Source organism: Parasteatoda tepidariorum, chromosome 8, assembly GCF_982258835.1.
Source record: "Parasteatoda tepidariorum strain Cologne lab strain chromosome 8, Ptep-v5.0, whole genome shotgun sequence".
Classification (NCBI taxonomy): domain Eukaryota; kingdom Metazoa; phylum Arthropoda; class Arachnida; order Araneae; family Theridiidae; genus Parasteatoda; species Parasteatoda tepidariorum.
In genome coordinates this window covers 110,395,660-110,408,001 of record NC_141762.1, presented here as the reverse complement: position 1 = coordinate 110,408,001, position 12,342 = coordinate 110,395,660, and the positions used below count along the sequence as shown (strand labels likewise).

Below are 12,342 nucleotides of genomic sequence, written 5' to 3'. Positions count from 1 at the left end.
ATTTTTTAATTAAGACTTGTAACGAATTCCGCATCCAGCTTGCACCAACCACAGTGCTGACGTGAAATATCCTCAGTGGTACACGGATCACGGGTTAGAGTCCTCTTGCGGCCAGGCTAAACATGGGAGGTTCTCATGGGGTTAGTTCCATCAATGCGGGTTAGTTCCATCCAAAAGTCCTAGATAAAGGCAAATTTCTACCCATACTTGATCCAGGAGTTCCATTATCTTATTGATTGGGTTTAAAATTAAAAGGCTATGGAGTTGACTAGCCGTAAACCCAAAATTTGGGTCACCTGTTCAACGACGGTTACAAAATAAAATATAAAGAAATAAAATATTGTTATGTTAACTTTCCTTATAATTAGAGTTCTTGTTGCAAAAGTTTTAATAATGTTACAGCAGAAAAAGCACAATTTCATGTAATTTTTGCATTTTCCAGATAGGATCATTTCCATTCAACAAACAAGGGGTGGATGGCTTTAAGATCAGTGAATAAGCTTATTAAAAACGAGTAAGTATATTAACAGCAGTGACTTTATTTATGGGCAAGTGAATGAGTTTATAAATTCATAATGTGTTACTACAGTCAACGACAATTTTTCGTTTATTAAAATAATTTTTAACAAAATTGCAATATATTTAATGCAAAAGTCCTTAAAAATATTTAAATATATGCAGAGCGCCAAACAAATAAATAAACGGACCACCCAGAATAACTTTTGATCAGATCTTCACGTTCTAGAACTTAATCTTAGAGGTTCAAAGTGATTATTTAAAATACGCTAATTAATTAGTTCATACGATATTTAAAGTTACGAAATCCGACACAAAAAAGTATTTTCTATATAAATCGATCTTTTTCAGATGAATCCGAATTTCTGATCCAAAAATTAAGGGAGTAGCTGCAATCTAGGAAACATGGTCCCCATAGTTTGGTCAGAGAGTGGTTCTAAGTTTAAATCCCTTTATTTTAATTTTATTTCTTGTGCATTTCGCCGTAACTCGAAAACTTTTTAAGCTAATTGAAAAAAAATTTGAACGCAGCTAAAAAATTAGTTTATCCGAAGTTAATTGCATGCTAAAAAGTATATTTCAATATATATTTATTGTTTTTTTTATTATACTATTTAATTAGTGTCAAACAACTTTTGTCATGTACAATTTTCGCCATCATTTTAAAGAACATAATTTTACATGGCAAAATGTAAAATTTGAGCGAAATTGGTCGAAGAGTAGTTGAGAAATTGAATTTTAAAAAAGTCGATATTTTAAAATCCGACATATTTTCCAGATTTTGTCTACCGTCTATAATTTGAAGGTCGAATAAAAAAGATATATTCAGAGTGACACTTTGTGTTTTATTTCGTTACCTAAAGTATAGTCTGATCTAATTAATTGGCATATCTGAAACCCACTCCTCTCCTCGAACCATTAAGATTCAGTTTTAGATCTTAAAAGATCCGATCATTAGATCAAAAAATATTCAGGTGCTCCTTTTATTTTTTTGAGCTCTGTAAATAAATAATATTTTTGACTTAAACAAGGGTCTCAATATTAGGAAAAGGAAAAATCTTTCATGTGGGCTTACAAAAATCAAATACACCGAAGAGCCATTACATTATGACCACTCTTCATCTATAACAATGGGCTCGCCCAGGTTTTCATGGCTTCTAGCCCAGGAACAATGTTTTTATGGGGCACATTAGGACCCATAATCCTCATAGAACAATCCCTGACGTCTGTAAGCTACTCGAACATAGTTGCAGACCAGGTTCACCAATTTATGGCAACAGTTTTTCCTGCGGGGGATGGTGTTTACCAACAGGATAATGCACCATGTCATAAGGGTCGAATCGTCGAGGAACATTCCAGTGACTTTCAAGTCATGTCTTGGCCCCCAAATTCACCTGACCTTAATCCAATAGAGCATTTGTGGTCCTACTTGGAAAACCAAATTCGTGCTGCCACGCTACCCCCTCGTAATGTGAGGGAATTGCAGGACCAGTTGGTGAGCGCTTGGTACCAGATACCTCAGAATACCTATCAGCACCTTGTGGAATCAATGCCTCGGCGGGTGCTGTCAGTTTTGAGGGCTAAAGGTGGTCCTACATGTTATTAGCAGGGTGGTCATAATGTAATGGCTCTTCGGTGTATAACTGGTAGGCAGCTAAAGTCCATTTTTTTTTACCAATTCAGTAAATAATGAAATTTAATCACCAAGTCAAATAAATGCTAAGACTGATTTTAACTTTTTAACGTAAAAACTAAGTGCTTGGTTACACTTCTTTTAGTTCTTGAAAAGTGCCATTTAACAATGAATTTTGCTTGAAAATGTATTATTTGCTGTTCAAATCCATTTATTTTTTTAACTAAAAGAAAGAAAAAAATCAGTTAATGTTAGTTTCGTTTTGGTGAAAAAAAACCTTACAATTGAAATTCATTGTTTTATCTTTGCATACAATAAAATAAAGAATTTATTTGTGCGTGTGTATGTATATCTGTATTTGTAATTGCGGGTAAGATTACGAAACCATATTTTGTGCATTTTACGAAGCTCGATTTTTGATTTTTAAATTCAGAGACATTTAAGAAATGGAATTTTCTCATTGGCTTTAGCGGAAGCCTTTGTTATAGTAAGCTATAGACGATTCAGTTTTGTCATATATTTTAAAGATAACACCAGTAGTGTTTGTTAGCTTATAGATCTAATAAAAAAAAACTTGTTTATCGCGCGTTCTGCAATACTTATTTTTCTATTCGTTATGCCAGGTTATCTGAAAGATGAACGTGATCTTGCTTGCATCAGCAGACTACGTCACCTGATTAATATTTTCATGGTTATCTGAAACTACGAGTTTATTTTATTTATAGTTATACTCTTAAAACGGGTTTTAACAAAAATAAATAATTAAAAATCAATGGTAATTGAAATAAAAGGCTAAATTAAGGAAAAAATAGTACAAATTCGTTGACGAGAAAGTACAATGCCGGAATTATTATGGACGTCAATGATAATTAATTTTGGTAATCGTTACAATTTGAAATAAAAAAATAAGTCATAGGAAAAACTAATCAGAAAATGGTACTAATTCGTTTATAAAAATCGGTTAAATAATATTGATGTCAATGATGCTTACTTATTTTTGGAAATATGTACTAATTGAAATTTAAAAAAATTAGCTATGTACTAAAAATGTAAATTGATGGAGAAAATGTATTCATTCGTTACGGGATACCATAAAATTCTGCCATAACATTATTGACACCAGTACTTTGCAGTTTTATAAGATGTAAGTACTGGACAAAGTAGCTTGACTTTGGTAAATTTTCACTATCATGAGTTACCAGTATTATGCCAGATAATACTGAAGCCATTGTTTTAAATAGGCAATAGACGATTGAGTTTCTCAAATATTTTAAAGACATCATCAGTTATGTTTTTTATGTTATGTCTTTAATCAAAAAAGATGTTATTTGCGTGTTCTGTTATTATTAAATATATTTTATTAGTTATGCAAGGTTAACTGATTAACGTAATGATGGTAGCATAAGCAAACTACATCGCAAATTTAATATTTCTAAGGTTATCTGAAACCATCGTGTTTATATTTGTTACCATTTTGAAACGTCTTTTTATAAAACTCAATAATTTAAAATCGACGGTAATTGAAATGAAAAATATCAGTTTTGTACTACAAAACAAAATGGAGATATGGATCTATTAGGGGTACTATAAAAGATCGTCTACAAGGACAATCTACGATCGTCTACTAGATGGGCTGCTAAAAATGTGTTTTATTTAACCTAATATGTTGGAGTTGCCAAGAAAAGCAGCAAATCTATACATAAAATTAAATTTAAAATTTGAGTGTCTGTTTGTGTGTCTCTATGCCGTATTTTGGGTATACGGTGAGCAGCTGTAAAAATACGAGATTAAAAATGTATCTAAATAAGTAAGATTATAAGCTTAATTACGAAGCCCGATTTTTGATTTTTTAAAATTACATTTTAAATACAGAGACTTTTAAGAACAAAATTTTCTCATAGACTTAGTGGAAGCCAGTGTTTTAAAATAAGCTGTGGAGGTTTTAGTTTCTTCAAATATTTTAAAGATAAATTATAGCTTATTGCTCTAATCATAAAAAAGTTGTTTATTGAGCTTCCAGTTATACTTACTTATATTTTAATTGTTATGACAGGTTATCTGTGTGATTAATGTGAATAAGCAAACTACACCACCAAATTATTATTTCTAAGATTATTTGAAAACAAGCGTTTATTTTGTTTATAATTATGCTTTTAAATCGTGATTTTACAAGACTAAACAATTTAAAATTGAGGCTAATTGAAATAAAAGCTTAAGTTTTGTACTAAAATACAAAATTATTGGAAACATGGAACAAATTCACTGAGGAATAAACATAAAAAGCACTAATTTAATTATGGACGCCAAGAATAACTAATTTTGGCAAATTACTAATTAAAGTACAATAATAAATGTACTAAAAGGCAAAAAAAACCAGTAGAAATGTCGTTTAAGCGAGCATAAAAAAATTAGCAAACTATTATTGATGTCAAAGATGCTGAATTAATTTTTATAATAAATAATGACATAAGGATATGCTATGTACAGAAAATGTATTTATTTATTACGAGGCACCGTCGGCATGCTATTATTGACATCAATGATTCCTATGTTTGGCAATGGTCACTACTGGTATTATGGTAATAGTTGAAGTTTTGATAGATACCAAATATACTTTTATATAGGTACAATGTATTTTAGAGTGCAGATTACAGCAGTGCAGATTTCATTTGGTGCAGATTACAGCTGCAACAATACTGTACATTTTTATAATAGATTTATTATGTGAATAGATATGTCAGGTGATGCTGAATAAAGTTAGCCTTTATTTTGAGAGGATTAACTGCTAAAAATCAGCTTTGCTTAAGCTAATAATGTAAACGAAATAAGAGTCAACAAATAATTATAAATAAAAAAAAGCATTGTAATTATTTTAACTTCGTTGTTTACGTCGGTATTTGTGGGAAAATTTTTTGAACTATTTTGCAGTGTTGTTCATTACAGATTTATTGATGCTTTTTTTTCACCCCATACTGGTAATTAATAAATAAAATAAGTGCGCAGTTTGATTTTGGGAAGGTTGATAATTTTATTTTTTATCAAGACGCCATTGATATTACTGGCGTATGTTTTTTTTAATGTTAGCATATGTTGTACTAAACATTTTAATAACAAATTGATCACAATACCATAAGATCAAGCAAGAAATTAAACGAGGCAGAAATTAAAATCCCCTCACACTTGAACAATAACTGTTTTTATGCTTACAAATTGGTTTACTTTTTGATTTTAAATCTCGAAATATTTGAAATTCTACTTCTTTAAAAGCCAAACCAGCTGGTCCCCGACTAATATTTTATAAAGTTTAAAAACAAGTATTTTAAAACATCAAAATAAATCTCATCCTCAATTTAAGAAGAGCACTTTTCACTATTGACAATTTGAGACAAATTTAACTTTTTTTCCTATTAATTTTACTAACATTATTTTTAAAAAAAAGTAATATAAAAAAATTGAACTCAATTCTTACTTAGGTCAACAAAAATGTTTTTATTTTACTTACTTTTTATTAAATAATTAAAAAACTTTCCTAACTAAATGTAATGAATGAATTAATATTTGAAAAAACTGCATTCACTTCAAGTGTCATCATTCACTACAAGTTATAAAAAAATGTATTTGAACACTTGAGTGGATGAATAAAAAGTATTTTATTGAACAATTGAACAAGAGTGTGAATTAATAATAGGAATTGAATAATATCAAATTGGATTATTAACATCACGCACTAAATTACATTTTGAGCTCAATAGATTGTTGAAAAGTAATGGAAATTTCGATGGGCATAAAGATCTTTTGGTCGTTGAAATAGCTAGTAACATTTTGATTATAGCTGAACGTTATAGAAAACGTTTGATACTTATACTGTCATGTCACACAATACTCCAGTTAAAATTTAAACACCCTAACTAGTCAAAAAATGGTAAAAATATTACCTAATGATAATTCTGCTTGTGGTGATCAGGAAAACTTTTTACTTATTAAACTTGTGAAGTTCTCAGACATAGAGCTGCAGTTGAAGTAAGAGTAGCTAGATTACGAGGGTTGCTATTTATATTTCTAGCCCAATAATGAAAAAACAAATATATAGGATCGAAATTGGCTTTATTGTTTTTCAAAATATTCTTTATGATGATCAATACAGTTTTGCATGCGTTTGAACCAATTTTCAAAGCAATTTTTCCAGTCCGATTGAGGTAACTCCAAAACATGCGTTTTGAATGCATCAACCGCTTCTTCGGGGGTCGAAAATCGTTGTCCACGTAATTTATTTTTGATGTGTGGGAATAAGAAGAAGTCATTGGATGCCAAATCAGGGCTGTACGGCGGATGACCCATCAGTTCTTCTTTCGCTCCATCAGAAATGCCTTTGTTTGAGTCGATGTGTGAGAGCTCGCATTGTCATGATGAAGAATGATTCACCTGTTCCTCTGCTTTTTTCGAATTTCTCCGATGACTTCTGGCAAACAAATGGTCGTGTACCATTCAGAATTGATCGTCCTGCGTTGCTCTAACGCCACTGTTGCCACATGACCGTTAATGCCGAAGAAACAGGCAATCATTTGTTTCGATGTGCTTCTTCCTCGAACAACTTTTGTTGGTTTTGCCTCGTCTTGGAAGACCCATACAGTTGATTGCTGTTTTGTTTCCGGCTCATATGCATAGATCCATGATTCGTCACCTGTGTAGATGTTATACACAGCCTTTGATGTGCCTTGAACGTATTTTTCCAACATTTCCTTGCACCATTCGACACGAGCCTTTTTTTGAGCGTTTGTCAGATTATGCGGGATCCAACGCGAACAAATTTTTTTTACGCTCAAATGTTCATGCAATATTTTATTGATGCTAGTCATACTAATATCCAAAGACTCCTCTATCTCACGGTATGTCACATGACGATCTTGCTCTATCAGTTCACGCACAGCATCGATCTTTTCTGGCACAACAACGGATTTTGGACGACCTGCACGGAATTCGTCCTGGATCGAACATCGACCACGATTAAATTCGTTATACCAATTTTTTACAGTGCTGTAGGATGGCGCTTTATCGCTGAATAAAGAATTAAGTTCATCGAAGCACTCTTGTCTTGACAATCCACGTCGAAAGTTATGAAAAATAATGGCACGAAAATGTTCACGATTCAATTCCATTTTTTGAAAGAGAAGAACTTTTCAATTTACAGTCAACAACACAAATCAAGCTATAATGCTAAATCGTCTGCTGAATTTATGTTTAAAAATATCAAACTTTCGATTAAAATCATCTTCGGTCGCCTAGCAACACTGACTGTTGCCAAGGTCAGAAATATAAATAGCAACCCTCGTATTCGGAATGTCATTGACGTTTTAGATAAGAAAAAAATTTCATTTGGTGTTAAGTCTTCTTGTAGCTATAACGATACCATTGAAACCTCCATTGATACCAGGCATAGTGCTGCAAAAAGAGATTTGAGTGCACTGGCAAGTGGAAAAGTGGATAAAATTTCACCTTCGCAGATATAAAAGGGATTTAATAAAGCTATATTAAAAATAAAAGAAACGTTTATATAAAATTTTACAATTTAATTATAGAAATAGTTTTTTTTTGTTCAATAACAATTTGACATTTCATTTTAAAAAGTGATTCACTTTAATTTCAGAAATGATTACTTTAAATAAGAATTTTTAAATTAATATAAATACTGCATAAAAATATCAATAGAATAGTAAATGAAAAAGTTATTTTTTACAAGTTGTCAAAATCATTCTTATCTTGGGTTATTATGGTCATTAAAATATGTTAAAATTGCAAAAAAAGCGTAAATCAAAAAAATATATTTAGAATATTATAATGATTCCAGTATGAAAATTTTAAAACAAAAAAATTAACTTATTAGTGAAACACTGAACTAAGTTACACCAGTACTAACATAAAATATTCTCTTTATGCTGTGTCCTTCGGAAGATCTAAGAATTTCACCTTTAATTTTGAAGAAAAAAAATGCCTCCAATTTAGTTTGTAAAATTTTTTATGTCCTTCAAATTTTATGTACTATTATTTTTTATATTTTGTGTACAAAACAGTTTTGTCTGTTACAAAAATGTTGCATTTTAGAGCCTTAATTGAATAATCTTAAAATAAAATTAGATAAGTAGATAATAAGACTTATTTTAAATAAGTCTTATTTTAAATAAACTAACCTAAAAATGTCTAAATATTTTTTAAATTTTAGTCTAAATTTTTCTTAAATAAGTCTTATCTTCTAATTTAAATGGTCTAATTTTGATTTCGAAGGTTTTACCCCTAGACATAAGGATTCTATTGCATTCTTTCCCATATCATCCTAATGATAAAACAAAAAGTTTATCATAACGATAAAGTGCAATTTTTAATATTCTTAAAAAAAATTGTTTTGAATATTAACATAGTGAAGCCTCTTAGAGCTCTGGGCAGACGATCACTTGCTCCACCTTTGATAACTCTGAATACGAAAATTAATTTTCTAGTTCAATGTTATATTTAAAATAGAGAAGAAATCCATCTTGGTTTCGATTTTTTTTCCAAATTGATCTTATTGATTTTTTAATCTTTTCCAAATTGGTTTTTATTCTTTTTTCTCTCATTTGTATTTTAATATATTTAAATCGAGATTCAAAAAGTTGATCAAGGTTAAGGAGGAGAATTACATTGCACGAAAATGAGATTGCCGGAGGAGTGACAGGTGCTTTCGTTAATTGACGAAATTTGAATGCGATTAACACCGGATTTCGAAGTTCTGTCGCCAAGGAAAATAAAAGAAATTCGCAGTTTAAGTGCCTGTCACTAGAAGAAAAATGATTATTTTAAACTATAAATACCATTTCACGTGAATAATTATTTGGCTTTAAAATGGACAAATATCTTAAATAATTTAAAAGTTATCAAATTTCTTTTTTAAAAATAATATCCAATTTTATTTTATATTTTATAACTGTCGTTGAACAGCAGACCCAATTTTTGGGTTTGCGACTACTAGTGTTCAACTACGTAGCCTCGTAATTTTGAACCCAATCCAAAAGACAAGGCAACTACTGGTTTAACTATTAGGAGAAAATTTCCTTCATGGTGGACTTTTTGATGGAACTATCCCGCATTTGCGTTACATGGAGAGGAAGACCACGAGAACCTCCCCCCGGTTAGCCAGACGAAAAGGGGACTCGGACCCATGATCTGTCCACCACTGTGGATATTTTATGTCATTACTGTGGTCGGTGCAATCCGAATGCGCAATTCGTATTGAGCAAACATCGATGGGATTCGAATCCGGTTCAGAGAAATATCGATTTTCAACCCAACATTTTTCTATTTTTAATTAATAATAAAAATTTGATACACAATCTAACTTGAATGGTGATGAATTTAAGTTCATGCACTTTTATAATATTTTCAGCCAATCCAGCAATAAATCATGTAGGTTGAATTTCGTAGTTTTACAACTATCGTATCATATGATTTTAAAATTGATTGGCTACTATCAATACAGTAATCATGAGTCACAATGACTCAGGGGATAGAGAGTTCGCCTTACAATGAGGTGAACTGGGTTCAAGTCCCAGCGAGGCCTGGTCGATACGAATTCCGCATCCAGCTTGCAACGACCACAGTGCTGACGCAAAATATCCTCACTGGCAGACGGATCAAGAGTTAGAGTCACCTGTCGTCGGAATAACTATGGGAGTTTTTCGTAGTTTACTTCTCCATGTAACGTAAATGCGGCTAGTTCCATCAAAAAGTCTTTCGCGAAGGCAAATTTCTCCCAATATCCAGGTTCCCTTGTCTTCTGGTTTGGGTTTAAAATCACAAGGATTTGGAGTTAAACATAAGTAATCATAAATCAAAAAAGAAATTGGGTTGGCTGTTCAACGACGGTTATAAAATAAAGCAAAATAAAATAAAATACAGTAATCATAAAATGGAATTTTTCGATGGCGAATTGGGAGATCATTTAACAATTAAATTTTTTTTTGTTTCATTTTTTTTTAATATTATTGAAATCCTACTTTAATAATATCATTTTATTAAGAAATTCTTGAAATGTATTAAAGATCTTCATCAAATATGATTGCAATTACGGAAGAATACCGACTAACTGATGCCGTTTAGTCTTTTTATGCAACATTACTATAAGAATTTTCTATATATTGATATTAAGCTTTTAGTAAATGTTTAGTGTTCCATTAATTAAATTGTGCTAAAAACTTTTAAAACTTTATGTTCTAAATAAAACAACTATGAAAAATAGTTATATAGTAAGTACATTATAGTATGTTGTATACCATAAGGACCACAATTTCTAGATTGCAGCTACCCCGCATGATTTTAAGAGTAAAAAATCCATATGTGTAAAAAAAAATTCATGTTTATTCGGAGAAAGTATGTTTTAGTGTTCGATTTAGCATATTCAGTAATAGTTAGCACTAATTATTAATTAATAGTTAGCACTATTTAATTAGCGAAGTTGAAGTCACCTATTAAAATAGGAACTCTTAATGGAAAACCAATGAGATTAATACTTAGCTCGTGAAAATCTGATCATTAGAGCGGAAGTCATTCAGGCTGTATTTTTACGCACGGTACATATATCTGTTTAAGTTGTTCAAACGTCGAGGTGGACAAATTTATTGCTACATTTTTAGCGTACAATAGGGTGCATAAAAAATTTTATTGTTCCTTTCGTCATTTTTTGTCTGACTCCCGGTGACTGAATAGTAGCGCTTCACGCTCTTGAGCCACAAGTCCTTTGCTCGATTCTCATACCGAACAAGGTGGACTCAGCCTTTCATCCCTTCTAGTGGATCGATAAATGAGTACCAATCATGCTTGGAACCTGAACACTGGAGGTTCCGCATTCAGCTAACCACCTAAACGGAACATCTGCTCCTGCACCCTAGAGCCAAAGGTGAGAGAGACTGAAATGGGCACATTTGGTTTTGGCCCTTTATGGGCTGTAGCGCCACTTAGTTTAGTTTTTAATCTATTGTCAGTCCCACAAATCTTAAAATATTTAAACTTCCTTTGTATGTTTGAGAAATCGCACGATCTAATTTATGAACTGATTCTTAAAATATTTTTTGAGCAATATTAAAAATGTGTTAGTATTTAAGTGCTTCCATTATTTTGTCCAACTCTTGTATTTAAAGTACTAATACAAAATATTTGCTACTATAAAGAAAAAAATATATTTTCCGAAAATACAGAAATTCTCTAGTACCTGGAGATATGTTTACAATGTACGACAAAAAAATGTGATGGCTCTCTTGTTTCAATGCTCAGTACCCGTTCAGTTTTAAAAGATAAATGAATAATAGCTTTTGAAAAATCATAATTTAATTAATTATTTCAATCAATATAACTAAAAAAACATAAATGACATTTCTACACAAAATTCCGATTTGAAAGACAAAACCATGATAGTTCAAAGTTTATTCTTATTATTAATTTTTTATTAAAAAATTGTCAATACTTAAATGATTAAAATATATTTTGCGATGAAAAATAATAGTCAGAATAAAGTAAATGTTTTTTAAAGTAATATGTTTATTATTGCAACAAAGTGTTTGCACATTTCTAGGTTTTAGAAGAAGTTCGATGAGTTATTATTTGTATGATTGTGTGGCAACAGCCTCGACAGTGGTCTACTTGTGCCAAACACTCCTTGATTCCAGATATTAAACTAATTCGTGAAATATTATATTTAAGATCAGTGGTCTGAAAAACTACATTATTTTTGTAGTTTATTGCAACCGCAACTACTTTGTTGCAAATGTAATTAACTGCAATTACAACTACTTTTTTTAATATGTAGTGACTACAAACCACTTTGAAATTGTATTAATTACATCACAATTTTAAGGAGAAGAACTTAATTTACACCTATGTTAAAAATGGTTTTTAATAACAAATTGGCTTGCATAAAATATAAGGAAATAATTAAGAAATACTTATTTATGTTTACAAAAGTGAGTTTTTTATTCCGAAACATCTTTTCGACTTCTTAAACAAAAATGGCATGAATTTAAAGTATGAAAATTAGAACAATACTTAACTGGGGGCGCTTAGGGAATAGCGTGCTTGCGTCTCAATGGACGTGACCCAAGATTGGATCCCAGAAATTATTGGTCTCTACAAATTCTGTTCCCACTACAGTACTTGCGTAAAATATCAACGGG

General features: G+C 31.0%; 1 protein-coding gene across 5 annotated transcripts in view; it reads left to right on the top strand.

Annotated features, from left to right (window-relative positions):
* The window catches only part of LOC147806682 (histone deacetylase 9-like), a 37,418-nt gene that overhangs the window by 11,442 nt on the left and 13,634 nt on the right, over window positions 1-12,342 (top strand). Inside the window, exons 5-6 of one of the 5 annotated variants that reach the window (XM_087149299.1) lie at window positions 447-514; window positions 11,745-11,839. In XM_087149299.1, coding sequence (XP_087005425.1) covers window positions 447-514; window positions 11,745-11,751 — 75 coding nt within the window. In that variant the 3' untranslated portion in view covers window positions 11,752-11,839. Of the gene's footprint in view, window positions 1-442; window positions 721-11,744; window positions 11,840-12,342 lie in introns of those variants that run through there. The other 4 variants (XM_087149301.1, XM_087149298.1, XM_087149302.1 and 1 more) reach the window with 4 other exon arrangements.